Source organism: Martes martes (assembly GCF_963455335.1).
Source record: "Martes martes genome assembly, chromosome: 12".
Taxonomy (NCBI): Eukaryota; Metazoa; Chordata; class Mammalia; order Carnivora; family Mustelidae; genus Martes; species Martes martes.
The window spans coordinates 69,812,067-69,830,658 of record NC_137900.1 but is presented as its reverse complement, the minus strand read 5'-3'; the positions used below and the strand labels follow the sequence as shown (position 1 = coordinate 69,830,658).

The following is an 18,592-nucleotide window of genomic DNA, read 5'->3' as shown; positions in this document are numbered from 1 at the left end:
GGTCATGATCTCAGGGCCTTGAGATCAAGCACGGGGTCAGGCTCCATGCTCAGTGCAGTGTCTGCTTGGGATTCTTCTTCTCCCTCTCCCTTTACCAAGCTGCCCTCCACACTCACATTCTCTATCTCTCCCTAAAATAAATAAAATCTTTTTAAAAAGAGAGGGAAAAAGAAAGATTAAATACAACATGTGATTCTAAATTCTTTTATCATATTTTACTCTGAATGGATCCTTTTATTACACAGTAAAACTTGAATGGGACTGAGTGGTGATAATCTATGTGTTAACTTCCTGATTTTTTTATTAGGACAATGTTCTTGTTTTGAGAAAATACTAAATTATCTGAGGTTGTAGGATACATAGTCACCAACTTCCTCCCAAATGGTTCAGGAAAAAGTTATTTGTATTTTATTTATAACTTTCCTGAAAGTTTGAGAATGTTTCCCAAAGGAAAAAAATATTAGAAATAGAAAGAAGGTTGTTTTATGAGCTCTAACAGATTAGTTCATTGCTTGTTATACATGAGGCATTATATTTCAGATTGTTTGGCGCCATCAAGTGTTCAAAGTTATGTATGCTGACTTCAATTTGAAAACTGACCCTCCTGGTACTTTTAAACGATGATGAAGAATGAAACATTTAAGATAATAAGAATAAAGAGTTATCAACCTAATTAGGCACCCCACGTCAGTAATACCAATACAACAGCAAAAGAGAAAAGCAAAATAGAAATCACAAGTATACCTTACTGTAAGGGAAGGACACACATGATCCTACTATAAATATAAACCTCCAATCAGGATTACAGTCTCCAGTATGATGGTACTATACACCAAAACTATGAGGCTATATATGATAAGCCCTCTTAGCATCTTTCATTCATATCCTTTACTCAAATGCTGATTGAGTGTTTGAGAATTTAAAAAGCAAGAATGAAAACATAGAACTAAAAAATTTGATACTATCCTAATAATGTATCAATATTCTGAAGCATTTTACATTTTATACTGCTTTCTCACAAAGATCAACAAAATGAGTCTGGGCAAATGCTTGCTAGGTAATGGAGTAGTCCTAATAAGTGTCATTTAAAAAAAATCATTTGATTCAGATGCGCTGCTTATTCTCCATACATTTTTCCATAATTCTAGGATCCTTTCTTTGCGCGAGATGCTGTTCTAGATATTGGGGTTACAGAAGTGAATAAAGAAGATGCCTGTCATCAATAAGTTCATGGGACAAGACATACATTCACAATTCACTGTGATAAGAGCTCTGACAGAGGTGGCAACCAAAAAAAAAAAACCCTTTAAGGCCCAAAGAGTGAGTGGTCAAGTCCAAGCACCAGGCTGCATCTCCTCTGTCTCTTGGTATTACTATGTGATAAATGATGATCAGCACTTGCCTATGAGTCGGCCCATCCATAGATGCAGTTTGCCAGCTTTTCATCCATGAGGCTGACTGGGGTACATTTCACAGCTCCACAATTACAGATTTAAGGGGACGGGGGTGGGAAGACCCACCAGGAAGGCTGGCAGGCATCGGTCCAGGGGAATAACACAGCCTACCAGAAAAACCTTGCATTTGCGGGTGTGGGGCACTTGGCCAGTAATGATATAGCTGGTACTTCGTTTCCCCATTCCACTCCTGTCCATGTGTCTACAGGTTTTTTGGGAGGGAATCCCAGAAAATAAAGGGCAAGTGGAAGGATTAGGGTACTAAAACCCCTCCATAAATCTGTTTTTATTGTATTTCTGTTTCAAGTCATATCTTAGAGCTGAACCTTCATGTCTCTCAAAATCATCTTTACATTACAAGGTCAGCAGAGTGCCTGGGAAACAGGCTTTCAATAAATGTTTATTGAATTGAAAGCTACAGCAGCAGAATAAAGTAAAGTTCAAAAAGCACTGGTCTCTGTGTAGCATTTACTTTCAAAAACCTTCATAAATACAAAAAAATTCATATTCATTGCCAGCCCTAAGAGAAAAACTGTATTTTCCATGAAATCTTTTCCAAATCTACATGCTCTATCTTCTACAGCAGGTTCATCCTAACTGGGGTGGCTTCAAGAACACACCACCTTTGATGAAGCATATGGCGTATCCCAACTGAAAGCAGAGCCAGCGGCAAACCTACCAAAAGTCTATCCAAATAAAACAATGTCTCCATAAACATTGCACCGTTCAAATAGGGAAGAAATAATTTTTTAAGGTTAATGTTTAATCTACTTTAGGGCACCTGGGTTGCTCAGTTGGTGAAGCGCCTGCCTTCCACTCCAATCATGACGCTGCAATCCTGGATCAAGTCCCGCATTGGGCTCCCTGCTCAGTGGGGGGTCTGCTTCTCCCTCTGCCTTCCCCCTGCTCATGCTCACACTCAATCTCTCTCGCAAAAATAAATAAATAAATCTTTAATCTACTTTAAAAATTAAAATAAAACAATCTAGAAGAAAACAGATGAATCAAAAAGATGTTTTCTTATTGATTTTCCGTAAGTCCCTTCATTTCCTACCCCTCCCCAGAAATATTAAAAATAAACATATCTCCTTTAATTTAAAAAGTACAACATTTGATTATTTCTAACCTGAAAGAATGCTCGAGCTTCTTTATACCTACACTCAATAAACCTAGAGTGTGGTATTTCTTCTAGAAAGCGCACTGGATCTTTTGGGATGAAAACTTCTAGTCCATCAACAGTAATTTGTTGCAACTCTGGCCTGAAACAAAAGTTAAGATTTATTACAAGGACTTAACCCAGAAAACTGGCAGCCTCTTCAAAATATACAACATAAGTAAAACAGCTAAACATCAAGCACATTTTCCTCAATTAACCTCTGATACCACTTTTTAAGATCTACTCTCTCAGCAACTTTCAAATATATAATACAGCACTGATAGCTATAGTCACCAAACTGCACATTACACCCCCAGAACTTATTTATCTTATAACTGGAAGTTTGTACCTTCTGACCATGTTTACTATGTAAGCATATATCCATGAACATATTTTCTCCTCTGCTTGCACTTTTTATAATCAAGAGCTGTATTATTTTACATCTTGCTTCTGTCACTCAACATTGTAGAATTCGTCTTTATTGTTACACAGAGCACTAATTCATTTATTTCCATGCTCTACAATATTTCATTGTATGAATATACAATGTTTGACGGCATTGAGAACAATGTTGTTATGAACATTCTTGTATCTATTTCCTGATGTACATGTCCATGAATTTCTTCCCTTTGAACATTAACATTTCAAAACTGGTTTGTGTGAATTATGTATTAGATTTAATTACTAAGTGTAAACAAAGAGTAAGAATTCATGACTGAACAAAAGAGGTTTCAGAACTCCTATTTAGATCCTGAATTTACCTGTCAAAAGCTCCAGGATAACGACCAAACTGTAACTTTCGAAAAGGAACAAATTTTCTATCCATGTGTCCTTTGAGTCGTAAATGGCCATGCCAGAGGTAGTTGCCACTCCTCTCATGAAAGACCACCAAGTGGATGGCATGACTGGCCAATCTGCAGATATAGTGCAGGGGAATTTCAGTTCCAGAAAGTGAGTCTATCCCATCTAGCCGGGGATCTTTGCTCTCAATCTTTAGGCATTGAAATCCCATATTTTCAGCTATCCGAAACCAGCCTTCCTAAAAATCAAAGAAACATCAAGTTTAAATATTAACCAAATACTAGTAGCAAAAATGAAGTGATTCTTACACCGAATTAAGCCACACATATTTTTTGCTAATCTGCTCTTTGTCCAAAGATTTCAAACTAAGAGTGGCAAGGGGGAAGGTGGTGGTGGGAGAATAAAGGAGAATACCAAAAAGGGAAACTACATAGCTTGGTGGACATGTTCAAAGACTCCCTTTATGCAAATTAATACCAATTTCTTCCTTGGAAAGAGAATGCTCAGTAAGTTAGTGTTCTCTGATTAAGATCTATAAAGTAAATGTTAATATAAGGATAACACTTAAAATAAAACTTATAATTTTCAATTTAACTTCTATTAATCTCTTATCTTCAAAAGTGCTTCATGGGGTGCCTGGGTGGCTCAGTCATTAAGCATCTGCCTTTGGCTCAGGTAGTGATCCCAGGGTTCTTGGATTGAGCCCCACAACAGGCTCCCTGCTGGGCAGAGGGCCTGCTTCTCCCTCTCCCACCCCCTGTTTGTGTTCCCTCTCTTGCTGTGTTCCCCCCCCACCCCTGTCAAATAAATAAATAAAACCTTTAAAAAAAAAGAAAGTGCTTCAAAAGAGTACTTTCATCTCATAGTTTATATCCCAGCACCTTCAACTGCTACTTCAATAGAAGTCCACCACAATGCAAATCATTAGAAAACAGACATACTATGAAACAAAGTGTATTTTCCAACATTATTAGTTATGGTATAAATCTCATGTAACAAGATTAATCTATATAGTAGATTTTTAGTTCTAATATCAACAGCCAGTGGCTATGGATGATTAAATAGTATTAATTATTGAGAACACCTGAGATTCTAACAGGACTTTATAATTTCCAAGCAACTTTTATAACCATTATGGTATTTACACATGACATCCATCTTACAAAATAAGCAGCACAGGTATGCTAGATTAAAAAGCAGACTCACAGAAGTCTAAAAAACCAAAATTAATAAAAGGTAAAGCCAGTGCCAGTATTTAGGTCTTATCCAACCAAATCTAAGGTTCTTTTCATTTTTTTTTTCTTTTTTTTAAGATTTTATTTATTTGAGAGAGAGACAGAGAGCTCACAAGCAGGAGGAGGGAGAAGCAGGCTTCCTGTGGAGCAAGGAACCTGATGTGGGGCTCGATCCAGGGACTCAGGATCATGACCTCAACCGAAGGCAGATGCTTTACCCACTGAGCCACTCAGGAAGCCCATGGTTCTTTCTATTCTTAATACTACCTCTTTAGTCTGTATTTATGTAATGTACATGAAGCTCTTTCACATTCATTATCTCATCTCATGTCCCTAGAAACTATTTGAAGTTAGAAAGGAAAATATTATTGTGTCTAGTTTTATTGTGTCTAGTCTACAGTTAAGGAAAACAAAGCCCTAAGTGGTAATATCAAGACTTTAATGTTATTAAATTATGGAGCTGTGTTTTTAAGTTTATCTTAAAAGCCACACCATTCATAAACATTCTCCAAGAGTACATTATTCACATCACTTACTGCTTTTGAATGTTGTCATTTGGATTAGGTGTAACCTCGTCCATGCTCTCATTTCATTACAGACACAGATCTCTATCATAGTATTGATTATAGTGCTTTTTAATTGCTTGTTTAAACTCCATCAATAAACTGCAAGTTCCTCAACCAGAGGAATCAAGAGTGACTAGTACCCAGCAGGTCAAAATAGATATTTGTTGTTACTGTTGTTCATACTGTTACATGTGAGAAAGTGTTAATTCTGGTAGAGAACCCTAACCTAGCAATAACAAATGTCTTCTCCTTTATGGATACAGAGTTAAACTGTGTCTTGGTCAAAAGAATGTAGAGGAAATACCATATAAAACTTCTAGGCCTGGCCTTACAATCTTCATAAAATCTTCCACACTTCCCCTTTCTGACCTTTTGCTTCTTCCACCAGCTACGGTCCTACTGGTTTTTGCCAATTGTGGCACATTCTCTTTCTTCTAAAGGACTGGTTTTCAAGGCAAGTGGTACTGTATCCAAGAGACATTTAAAAATGTGGGCAGGGGTGACTGGGTGGCTCAGTCTCAGTGTCTGCCTCTGACTCAGGTCATGATCCCAGGGTCCCGGGATGGAGCCCATGCCGGACTCCGTGCTCAGGGGAGTCTGCTTTTCCTCTCCCTCTGCCCCTCCCCCTACTCATACTCCCTCTCTCTCTCACTCTCTCTCAAATAAATAAATAAAGTCTTTAAAAAAAATCTGTGGGCATATTTTTGATTATCATAATGATTGAGGAAGACACAACTGGCATTTAGAGGCGTGGGTGAGCAATACTAGACATCCTACAATCTAAAATATGAAAATCTGCCCCATGTCCTGAATAATCTCAAATGTTCTATCAGGGAGTCCTGCAGTGAAAACCTTGTTCATAATGATCTGAGTCTCTACTTCCCAGGATTACAATAGCTATGTTAAAGGAGAGACAATTTTACTCTTCTGTTGTTGGAAACTTGTTTACTATTTTAAAAAGCCACATTACTAACAATATCATTCATAATGAGTCTATATTCGATGCTAATCATATTTAATAATCCTACTGAAAAGTGCAACCGTCTGAATTACTTCATTATGCTTTCTAATGTAGTCATGACTGAATATTTACATGCTGAAATAAACATTTCCTTTTATTTCTAATTTATATTATAATTAAGACATTATATTGACTTAATGGATAATGTATGTAGACAGGTTATAATTTCTATGAACTTAATTTTTACTTTTTAAACTGGTTTAATCCCACACTAATTTGTAAAAGACACATTCTATTATCTGAAAGCCAATCAATCATCTTACCTCATTCTTCCACAGGTGATACCGCAGTGCAAACGCAGTAAAGTCCCTTGGAACACAGAAAAACTTGCATTCTGAAGTGGAGCCATGAGAAGTATTTTTCACTTGTTCAAAGTCTTTATTAATCAATTCCAGAATCAAAGGATCAATAAGGAACACTGGTACATTTTGGCTGGATGTTAGCATAATAAATTTTTTAACTGCACGCTGTTTGAGAGAAAAAGAATCCCTTTAAATCTTCTAAACCAATACAACAATCCATCTTATTAAATTTTTATTAATTTTATAAGAATATATACGTATACATATATTTCACTCAGTAGATTTATAATACAAGGTAAAATATGCTATAACAAAAATATATGCAACACACTATAGAGAACAGTAAGCTACTAACTAATTATATATCAAAAGAGTAACAAAATCTTTACAGGGGAAGTTGTATCCCAAAGGAAAACTTTGGGCTTACAAATTATTCCCTTGGTATTAACTAAATCTTTTTGAGCCAAAGTGGGAGAGGAAATACCAGATGTCAGTTTTTAAAAATTGGTTATGTCAACCTTTTCAAAATCAAAAATCAATTGTACATGCCACTTTTCTTCGTATTTGTAATACTGCTAATCTTTCTAAGCAAAAGATTCAAACTAAAATATATTGCCTGCCCTACTATTCCCATATATAGTTTGATTTTCAAGTAATAATGTAGTATTTTAAAATATAATTCCTTAAGGCAGTAAGTAGAGCCCCCTACTGAAAACACAAATTTCAGATAAAATGGACAAATTTCTTTAAAGACACAATTAACAAATTACCACAAGATGAAACGGAAAATCTGAATTGCCCTATACCAATTACAAAATTGAATTTAAACATATATATTTGTTATATATTCATATATATTTGTTATACATATATATGTAATATATATATTTGTTATATATCAAAATAATAGCAACAACAAGAAAAAACTCCAGACTCAGATGGTTCCCAGGTAAATTCTATCAAAGATTTAAGGAATAATACCAATTCTACAAAACTTATGAGAAAACTGAGCAGGGAGGTATCCTTCCTAACTCATTTTTACAAGGCCAGTGGAATCCTAATACCAAAACCTAACAAAAATATTACAAAAAAGAAAATTATAAACCACTATCAAGATACTAGAAAATCAATTCCAGTAGTTTAAAAAAAAAAGACCAAAAAAGTAAATATCCTGACCAAGCAGGGTTTATCCCAGAAATGAAAGGTTAAAAAAAAAAAAAAGAATGAAAGGTTAGTTTAGCATTTGAAAATCAATCAATGAAATTTACCATATCAACAGAATAAAGGGGGAAAACCCTATGATAATTTCAATACAGAAAAAGCATTTGACAAAATTCAATACCTAGTCATAATTAAAACCTCTCAGCAAACCAGGAATATAATACTTCCTCAATTTGATCAAGAGTATAAACAAAAAAATCTGCTTTTGAGTTGTAGGAGTTCTCCGCCTCTCCCCTCTTCCTCACTTTTGTTTCCTATAAATATGTACATACTGTAAGTGCATCTCGCTCTGTAAATAACTTTGACCCATTTTGTTTGTGTTCCTGGGGGGCCGGAGGCAGGCCCAGGGGGCACAGCTCGCATCTCCTAGTTAACAGGCCTGCTCGGGGTCAGGGCACGAAGAGGGAGCCAGACCTGAGCACAGGGTCCCCGGGGGGCAGGAAGGCGTCCCAGCCCACCTGGCTTGAGAGCCCAGTCCCTTTGGCCTGAGCCAAGAGCTTCTCCCCCCTCCCAGGACAGTCCTCTTCGGGGGAGTTCCTGACCCCACCTATGTCCACCATTCGCCATGCTCTCCCTAGGGAAAACCAGTGTATCAGGTGCGGCCCCGAAAACCGGGCCCAGCAGGTGGGGCGGGGGTTCGAATGCTGGAGTCCCCACATTAACCCGGGCCCATCCCCGGGGCCGTGACGGCATGGGCCCCTGTCCCTGTGGCAGCCCCCTCCTCACCGCCTGGTAGGATATACACACTGTGCTAGGTGTATATATACGTATATACATAAATATATATATATATAAAATATATAAAATATAGAGATGGAAATGACTGTTTTCCTGTTAAAATAATGTATACTCTTTTATTTTCTTTCTCTCATGGTTAAGTTTTTTTTTTTAAGAAAAGTAAAATATTCTTCAATCGCGGAAAAAAAAATGTATGTTATGTATTCTTGAGACCCTGTCTTTTGTCAGATACATGTTTTGCAAATAGTTCCTCCTCCATGGCATTTCTATTCATTTTCTTAATGGAGTCTTTTTTCTTTTTTTTTTTATTAACATATAATGTATTATTAGCCCCAGGGGTATAGGTCCGTGAATCGCCAGGTTTACACACTTCACAGGACTCACCATAGCACATAACCTCCCCAATGTCCATAACCCAACCACCCTCTCCCTTCCCCCAGCCCAGCAAACCTGTTTGTTTTGTGAGATTAAGAGTCTCCTATGGTTTGTCTCCCTCCCGATCCCATCTTGTTTCACTTTTTTTAATGGAGTCTTTTGAGGATTAGAAGTCTTAAATTGTGAGATTCTAATTTATCTTTTTTTTTCCTCTTATGGTTGTTGCTGTCTGTGCTTTACACCAGAAAAATAAAATAAATGATTTTGAAAGAATGATGATGAAGTGACAGACCACCAGCACATATAAGGTGCTTAACAAATGTTTGTTGAATGAATCTCTTTCAGCTTAGTGTTAAATACAAACATGATCAACACATTTATGGTTTCATTACAATTATTGATATAAATATAGATTAGGGCAGGGTAGAGAAGAGATTCTCTTAACTCACCTTCTAAATATGCCTTCCAGGTTGTTATCAATGCAATCATCAATGCTCCTTGGGAACAGATGTCCAACTGATTCTAAATCCAATTAATTCTAAATAAACATGACTATTACCATCTGACCTTCATTTTGTTTGTAAGAAAGAAAAATGTCTTGTTGAAAAACAGGGTATACTAAGACTGTAATAGCCTAGTCATCTAACAGGGCTTGGTGGGACTTCTTCTTGTGAAAGGCTAGCTCCTAATAATCATTTTCTTTTAAGTGCTCTCAACTGTTTAATAACTTATTCTAGAATTTTATCAGGGCTCAGTCACACTTACTGATCAGATTTCACTTTTCCTTCCTTTTTTTAAAAGATTTTATTTATTTATTTGACAGAGAAAGAAATCACAAGTAGGCAGAGAGGCAGGCAGAGAAAGAGGGGGAAGCAGGCTCTCCGCTGAGCAGAGAGCCTGATGCGGGACTCAATCCCAGGACCCTGAGATCATGACCTGAGCCGAAGGCAGAGGCTTTAACCCACTGAGCCACCCAGGCGCCCCTCCTTCCTTTTAAAATACTATTACAAAAGTATTTTAGTACTTCTCCCCTTCCTCATGATTCTGCAATTACAAAGACTGATTCTTAGTACCATGCAATGTAATTAACAAAGATAACTCACTGAATGTAGTGAGCCATTCTTTAATTTTTGCTCACTTATCTTGGAAGTAAACTCTTAAAAAAATCCATTATTTTCTCCCACCTCAGGATCTTTCCTTGAATGAAAAAGACGGGGCTTCCTGTTCTACTATTTTTAATAAATTACAAATTCATCTTGATACTTCATAGTTGAGGAGCCTGGTATAGGATATCCCAGACTTTACTATTTAGATAATAGTTCAAAACCAATTGGTGCCAGCAACGACCTAGAATTATTACTCTTTCATTGCTGGTTCATGATTTTGAAAATCTACTTTCTATCTTAGAAGCTTCGTGTCTCTGGTTAAAGAGATGCCAAAGACTGAAGTCATCCACAAGAAATAACTAGTCACATCCAAAATGTACACTAACAGCAGAAATGTACCTTTTTACTAGTAACTAGTAACCTAGCATCCTTTTTCATTCTAAATTTGTCTAGAAAAAAGGTAAGAAAACACATTTTTATAAATGTATAGGTTCTGAAATTTATAAATCAAAACAGGGATATATCATATACACTGCTAGTTTTCCTTATCTTAAAAAGGAAACCAGGGGCACCGGGTAGCTCAGTGGGTTAAGCCTCTGCCTCCGGCTCAGGTCATGATCCCAGGGTCCTGGGATCAAGCCCCGCATTGGGCTCTCTGCTCAGCAGGGAGCCTGCTTTCCCCTCTCTCTCTGCCTGCTGCTCTACCTACTTGTGATCTCAGTCTGTCAAATAAATAAATAAAGTCTTAAAAAAAAAAAAAGAAAACCAGTTGAATTGATTTTTATTCCTAATCATCATTGTCCCTTATTCATAGTTCAATTCTGATTCATACATTTTTTCATTTGGGGATGTACCATAGTTAAGTGAACGAGAATTTTGAAAGCAAATACTTACAATCTAGATTCAGTCACTTATTAGCCAACTAAGCCTAAACCCTTTAGTGAATTGAGGATAACAATATGTACTGACTTCATAAAGTGTCCATAAGGACTAAATGAGATACTGCATGTAACGCACTTGACCAAGGGCCTACCTCTTTCTCTCTACCACCTACTCCCACTGCCCACCAAGACAGCTATTACTATTGTCATCACTCAACAAATACTTATCAAGTACATAAACAAATGAACCAAATGAACACTGTAAATGAGGAATTTCACTCATGCTTATCATACATACCCACTGTGTGCTATCAAATCCAATTCGGCTTCCTTTAGATTTTGATAAACCAGCTCCATTCTAAGAAGATAACAAAAAAAAATTTTAGTAAATTCAAAGCTATCTTTCTCTGACTTATTTGGCTTGGCATGCAGAGAACAAACTAGTGGCGGGTACAGGGGAGGAGTGGGAGGAGGGGAAAAATGAGTGAAGGGGAGTGGGAGATAGAGGCTTCTAGTTATGGGGTGAAAGGGACACATGGGGAATACAATCAAGGGAATACAATCGATGGTACTCTAATAGTGTTGCCTGACAGATGGTAGTTACACTTGTGGTGAGCACAGCATAACCGTTGAATTGCTGTGTTGTACTAATGTACTAACTAATGTACTAACTGCTGAGTCACTGTGTTGAAACTAATGTAACACTATGTGTCAACTATACTCCACTAAAAAAGAAAAATTTAAAAAAATATTCAGGTCTAGAGAATCAGAAGAAAGCATTATGAGTTTTCATCTGATAAGCCCCAAAATACTTTGAAAGTATTTTGAAAAAGAATGTCTGATGGTCTAGAGACAATAGGAAGAATGTTTTAAGCCCTAAGAAGATTCAGGGAAGTTTCTTATGCCTTGAATATGTTCTTTACCTATAAGATATAGATGGGAGGATGCTGAAGAACAGTAAGAATAGCCTTACCCTAAAAAATGAAAAATACCCCAATTTCCTAAAAAGGAGACTCATCTCCCCACTACACTGCATATTTAAGGGCAGGGACCAAGTCCAAGCCTTCTCTGTATTGACAGTAACTAGTGTAGTGCTTAGTAATGAGTAAATGTTTAATGATGGTTTGTTAAACGCAGAGAAGGAAGCAGGAAAAGAGGTAGAGATATACTGAGTTATTAAGGTAAAGCCAGAACTGGTCTCTCATAAGCTCTGCAACTTAGACAGTAACATTTTCATACCAAGGGATATTTGAGAATAAAGCACTAAGAGACAGCTTTGTAATCTTCATCCTTAAAAAGAGACTGAAAACTCTGTAACACAGCCCTTGTTGCTCACCATAGCTCTCTATTAGCAGATGAGACTGAATTTGCGAGCTGTTTGCTTTCTCTGCTGGATCATTTCCATCAATATATAAATATGATAGTATTTCTCCTATCTTAAAGCAAACAAACAAACAACCCCTCTTTTCCCAACTAACAATTTTCTGTCCTCCTTCAAGCAAAACCCTTAATGGGCTGTCTGTTCTCATTACCTCCGAGTCTTCTCCTCATGTGCTCACAAGATTAAATTCACTCCTCCAAGTATTCATCAAGATCACCAATGACCTCCATGTTGCTAAACCCAATGATCAATTATTATTCCTTGTCTTTTTTGATCTATCAAGAATCGTCTGTCTCACTCAAACACTTCAGTCGGTTGGCTCTCAGAATCCTGACTACTTCTGGTTTTCCTGCTATTTCTTTCTGGCCGCTCCTTCTTAACTCATTTGTTAGGTCTTCCACTTCTGACGTATTGGAGGGTCCCAAAACTCACACCAGGAGACTTTTCTCCCATTTCTTTACTCTACGTTCACTTTCTTGGTAACTCATCTACTCTTATTGGCTTTAAATACAATCTATACACTTATAACTCTCAATTTATATTTCCAACCAAACCAGTCCTTTGAATTACAAATTTATTCAACTATCTATTCACCTTCTTCATCTGGCTGTCAAATAAGCATCTCAAATTTAACATGTATGAAAAAAACAAACAAACAAAAAAACTCCAGATCTCTAACCATCCCTCAAGCTTACTTCTCCTAGTCTTCCCCATCTCAGTAAACAGCAACTTCCTTTTTCCAATTATCTAAGCCCAAAATACTAAAGTTATCCCTCACTCCTTTCTGTATTTTATATCCAACATCTAGCCCATAAACAAATTCTGATAGCTCTACTTTCCACTTTTAATGAACTCTACCACCAGTTCCTTTATCCAAGCCATCATCCTCTTGTGTAAATTACTAGAACAGCCTTCTAACTGGTCTGTGTTAGCCTTTAATCCAACAATCTATTCTCAACAGAGCATTCACTTTACTACTTTTTTTTTTTTTAAGTCAGATCATGTCACATATCAGCTCAAATCTCTCCTTTGGTTCCTATTATCACTTAGAATAAAAGCAAAAGTCCTCTATCACCATATTCATCTCTTTGCTATTCTTAAAACTGCCAGGCATGTTCCTGCCTCAAGACTTTTGTGCTTCCTTTGGTCTCTAGGTATCCACATAGCTCATCCTTTTCTAGATATCCACATAGATTCTACATAGCTCATCCTTTCCAAATAGGCTGCTTCCTCTATTTGTAATGCCCTTCCCATCCTTCTTTACCTGGAAAACTTATACTCATAAAAGCAACTCAAAATATTATTTCAGCCATTAAATATTCAACCATAACCTCCCTAAGTAGGTTACTCAGCAGTTTTTCATTCCCTATAAACTCTGCAATTACCTAAGCTTGAAGGATCAAGGATAAGGACATAGAAGATCCAGTTTTATAGGGACCTGACAATTACACAATTCTGGTGGCCCTTTTTAAGAAAAAGAATGCAAAAATATCTTCTGCAAACTTTACCAAAATATACAGCTTTGTAACATACTCCTAAGGCCCCTTCAAGGGCCTTTGGAAGTGAGGGGCCTTGCAGCTTAAATTTCATTTATCTGAATGGTTAATCTATCTCTGGTGAGGAACAGTTACTGGCACCCAGTGGCTACACTGTAGCTGTTTCGAAGGAATGCAGTCCCTATCAAGCAATGATCCTAGAAATAGAGAACCAAGAGAATAAATAACCTGGCCTCTCTTTCCTCCTGGTCTCCAACCATTGGCTGACCTCAACTAGAAAAGGCAAGGAATTCAGCTAATGCAGTCCATACAGGCCACCTCCTGAAGCCCAGAGTGCAGGGAAGATAGGATCTTGAGGAGCAAAGACTATCTACCATACCATGGTAAGAAATTTAGATCTTATTCCACAGGTATGCTATGCAGAGAGTAAGTGGATCACATCTTAAGAAAAATAACTGTGACAGCTGTACAAAAGAGGGTTACAAAAGCTAGAGACCAAAGAACAGAAGTGTTCTTAAACTATAACTAGTAAAGTAGGCAGAACAGGATTTATGAAGTGTGCTTTGAAGAAGTAACATATTATACTGTCATTTGCTTGTGTATCTCTTTATAGGTTCTTTTCTTTTTCTTTTTTTTTAGGATTTATTTATCTTAGAAAGAGCCAGCGAGCACGGGGCGGAGGGAGCGGGAAAGAGAGAATCTCAAGCAGATTCTGTGCTGAGTTCAAAGCTAGACATAGGAGCCTGAGATTATGACCTAAGATTATGACTCCATTTGTGACTTCCTATACAGCAAGGATTACATTTGACTCATCATTTTGTCTCACAGCTTAGTACTGTGCTTGTCACACAGTAAGCGCTCAATGAACACTTGAGAAATAAATGGCTGAATGTTCTAAAAGAAATGTTATATAAAATCAGGAGTTTTTAAAAAAAATTTTAAAGCCTAAAGATATTCCTATAGGAATTTAGAGTAAAAATTATGTGAAGTGAATTAATAAATGGAAAGATGGAATCAGATACCAAAAAGCAGGGTAGAAAAAGTCTGGTGGCTACTGAACTCCACCGATAAATGAGTCAAACTAAGATATGCCATTAAAGAGAAAGTATTTGGGATATAGGAGGTTAATATTTAAGGAAAAATCCTTTCATTTTTTGAAAGACAGTAACCAACAATCGGTTGCTTGCAGAAACCAAAAACCAGAATTGTTAATCTAGCATGATCATTACTCATGCCTATAAAAAATCAAAGTCAGACTTAAAAAACTGATCTTTTTCAATTGTTTATAAATTTGCAATCTGGGGCATAAGTCAGTGTATGCCTTAGTAAGTGTATGCCTCCAGCTCAGGTCATGATCCTGGAATTCTGGGATGGAGCCCCTGGGTCAGGCTCCCTGCTCAACAGGGGGCCTCCTTCTCCCTCTCCCTCCACCTGCCACCCCCCCCCCCGCTTGTGTTCTCTCTCTCTCTGTCAAATAAATAAAGTCTTCACAAAAATTAATTCGCAATCCTCAGGATCAGAAACACTAACCATGGTAAATTCACCAACCCTCTAGGCAGCTTTCCCCTTCTGTATCTCAGCGCCCTTCCTTCCACTAGATGCACTGTTCTTTCACTTACTCCCAAGTAGCTGAAGTTCTTAGTGTTAAGACTCATAAATGTGATCTGAGACAGTGGGAAAGCTTTGTTTATTAATAAGACAAAGTGTTTGGCTAAAAAAACTAAAAGTCTAAAGTCTGGGAATACATGGAAGTACTGTTTAAATATCCCTCAATTCTAATGGAAGAAATTCTTTCACATTTGTCCTGAACAATGGTGGTAATTGGAGGTGGGGCGGGTGGAGGAAAGGATAAGAAGAGAGGAACAATGGCATTTATCAAAGTTTCTCATACTACATCAGATTATCAGATGGAATACTCTTCCTCAAGAAAGACCCATATATTATCCTTCAGAGCATAGAGAATTAGCCAATAGTCAAAGAAAATTTTTTTACAATCATGTTTCTTTCATGACTTTAGCAAGCAACTGACCAACTCAAAATATTTCAAAAACCTTTGTCACACATGATCTAAATGGCTACCAGATTAATTTCCATATCTAATAATGGCACATGAAATTGTTCACCGTGAATGAATATTGCCGAACTTGAAATTCAAACTCCCCTTTCCACTCCCTCCTGGCCTTCTAACCAAACACACAGAAGTCACTACATATAATGCAGAGAAAGACATCCTAGCACAGAACCCTGTAAGTGGCTTTCCAGGTAATAAGAATAGCTGAATACTGCAGGCACTGGTGTTGCTTATGGTTCTAAGTCAAGAACATCACTAAGGTTTGGTTCACTCAATGCTTTATACAAACACAGTCCATTGGCTTTTTCTTCCTTCCACTGAGGCAGCAATACTCTATAATTTTCTACTGTGACCCATAAGACCTTAAAGCCATCTCATTTCATATCTTATCAGTGCTACAGTATTTTGTTTGAACATATTCATATAAGACTCTACGAGTGAAGATGTAAGTTTTAGGACTGAACTTGGCAATCTTTAGCAAGAAGCTTAAGATATCTGGGCCCCAGATAACTTACTTATGAAAAAATGATAAATGTAGGCTCGTAAGAAGCATGTAATAATTAAATACAATTTCATTTATCGAACAGCAATGTAAACTTTAAAAGGACTAGAATGTGTAAACTACTAAAAGCTACCATCTATTGAGCATCTACCATATATCAAATACTAAGTGAGATGCATTTCGTACATTATCTCAACCAGCAATGTTGTTATTAGGCCCATTTAAAGAAACTGAGGCTCAAAAAAGTTAGGTGACTTTGCAGTAAGCCAAACAACCAAATGAGGATTTGAACTCGGGACTATGTGGGCCTCGAACTCAAGAATTAATGCTGTTGCCTCCTCTATCAAATCATAAGTTCCTTGAGAGCAGGACCTGTGTTCTATCTATTTATCTCTGTATTCCTGTAAAGTGGCCTGTATGTAACAAGTAATCTATAAACACAGACTGAATGAACACACAGAATTATAATCACAGTCCTGGTTGGTGCAGTAAAGAAACAATGAACAACTGACATTCCCTACTGGGTCCTACAGACACCCCTTCCTTTGTGATGCAAACGGTCAGCCAATTACTTGAAAACTGCAGCTCAAAGAAAATGCTCACAAGGCCATCACACAAGAGTTTGTGTTTCAAAGATCTAGAGAGTTGTTCCCTGGAATCTGAAGAGTCAAATCCACCCATGTATGGAGTTGTAGCCAACCCAAGAGCTATATTAATTCCTTCTCTTTAATGCTGACAAGTAACTAGATAATTCAGACCTCATTCAGAAAATCATAGAAAGGCTAAATTTGTCTAACCAGCTAGGGCCAAAAGGAGTTCTGTGGTGAAGCCCTAGAAATGATCAAAAGTAGATCTCCTTAACTCTAAGATAGCAATAACCCTTCTTCCCTAACCAATGATAAGAGTACTCTCTCCTGAAAACCCTAAAAAGCTTTGCAGTCCTCGACATTTACTGCTGCAGGAATTCACTACTACAAGTGGGCTGTGATCACAGATTAAAACCAACTTTTCATTCCTGTCCTAGCTTTAATACATAATCTCAAATGTCCTTCTAAATTGCCTTGAAGTTCAAACATGACCTAAAAATCATGGTTTTTACACTGATGCTGCTGACCTATAAGTTAGTGCTGATCATGGCTACCATTCTGTAATCTCCTGCTAACAAATCGAACTAATTTAATTGAACTAGAAATCATTTTATTTGTGTGAATTTTCTTTATCTAAGATTGAGTATATGAGAATGTTGAACAAATGAGAAATGCAATTCAGATACAATTAGTAAACAAAGCTTATAGAACTGAGTTCTCTTCCTGTGTCACAAGAAACTATACTAGAATACTCAAGATCCATCTGTATTTCCCTGAAGTGAGATCTTGAAGTTAAATAAAAAGCTAAAAGTGTAAATATTTTCAACAAAATTGAAAAAAATTTACAAGTTGGGAGCTTCAGGGGCACCTGGATGGCTCAGTCAGTTAAGTGTCTGCCTTCTGATCAGGTCATGATCTTAAGGTCCTGAGATGGAGTCCTGCATCAGACTCCCTGCTTGGCAGGGAGTCTGCTTCTCTCCCACCCCTGCTTGTTCTCTCTCTTTTTCTCTCTCTAATAAATAAATAAATCTTAAAAAAAAAAAAAAAAGTTGGGAGCTTCAGTATCTATTACTCTAACTATACCTACTATTTTTAAATAAAGCATTTTTTTCCTGTTGGCATAAACTACTTGTATTCCTTACAGATCGTATTTTATCTTCACACTAATAACATGCAAGAAGCATCCATACTTCCAGTAGCATCCATCCCCAATAAATTATAAATAAATGGAAGAAAGAAACCATTTCTCATTGCTTCTATCACCCTGTCAAAATGCCTGGCAAACGGTGACTTTCAAATAAAAATTTTTGAGATAACAAAGTTTAAAACTCCATTTTATAGAACGCAAAATTACTTGTCTAGGAATAGTTTAATATAATTGTCGTATTTTTAATAAAAGTAACCTTTGATATTTCAGAAATTAGATGTTATCATTTCTATTATTAATAGTGAACTTGAAAAACAAGAACTCTAGTACAAATAATACAAACTTTTCAAATTTAACAGTATACAGGTTTAGTGAACTTTATTTAATTTTATGCCTTATTTTGTTCAATTAATGAATATGGTGCTTATTACTAAAGGAGTTTGTATGTCATGGACACAATATAACAAATACAACTTTTGATTATAAAATCGAAGATAATTAATAAAAATAATAGCTCATAGGGTGCTGGGTGGTTCAGTCGGTTGGGCATCC

At 36.9% G+C, this 18,592-nt stretch overlaps 1 protein-coding gene across 2 annotated transcripts in view; it reads right to left on the bottom strand.

Moving 5' to 3' along the window:
* The window catches only part of FKTN (fukutin), a 67,968-nt gene that overhangs the window by 32,591 nt on the left and 16,785 nt on the right, over window positions 1-18,592 (bottom strand). For both annotated transcript variants that reach the window (XM_080819333.1, XM_080819332.1), the window contains exons 3-6: window positions 11,155-11,214; window positions 6,497-6,700; window positions 3,372-3,649; window positions 2,581-2,713 (exon numbers count right to left, since the gene is read on the bottom strand). In XM_080819333.1, the coding sequence (XP_080675459.1) occupies window positions 2,581-2,713; window positions 3,372-3,649; window positions 6,497-6,700; window positions 11,155-11,214 (675 nt within the window). The remainder of the gene's footprint in view (window positions 1-2,580; window positions 2,714-3,371; window positions 3,650-6,496; window positions 6,701-11,154; window positions 11,215-18,592) is intronic.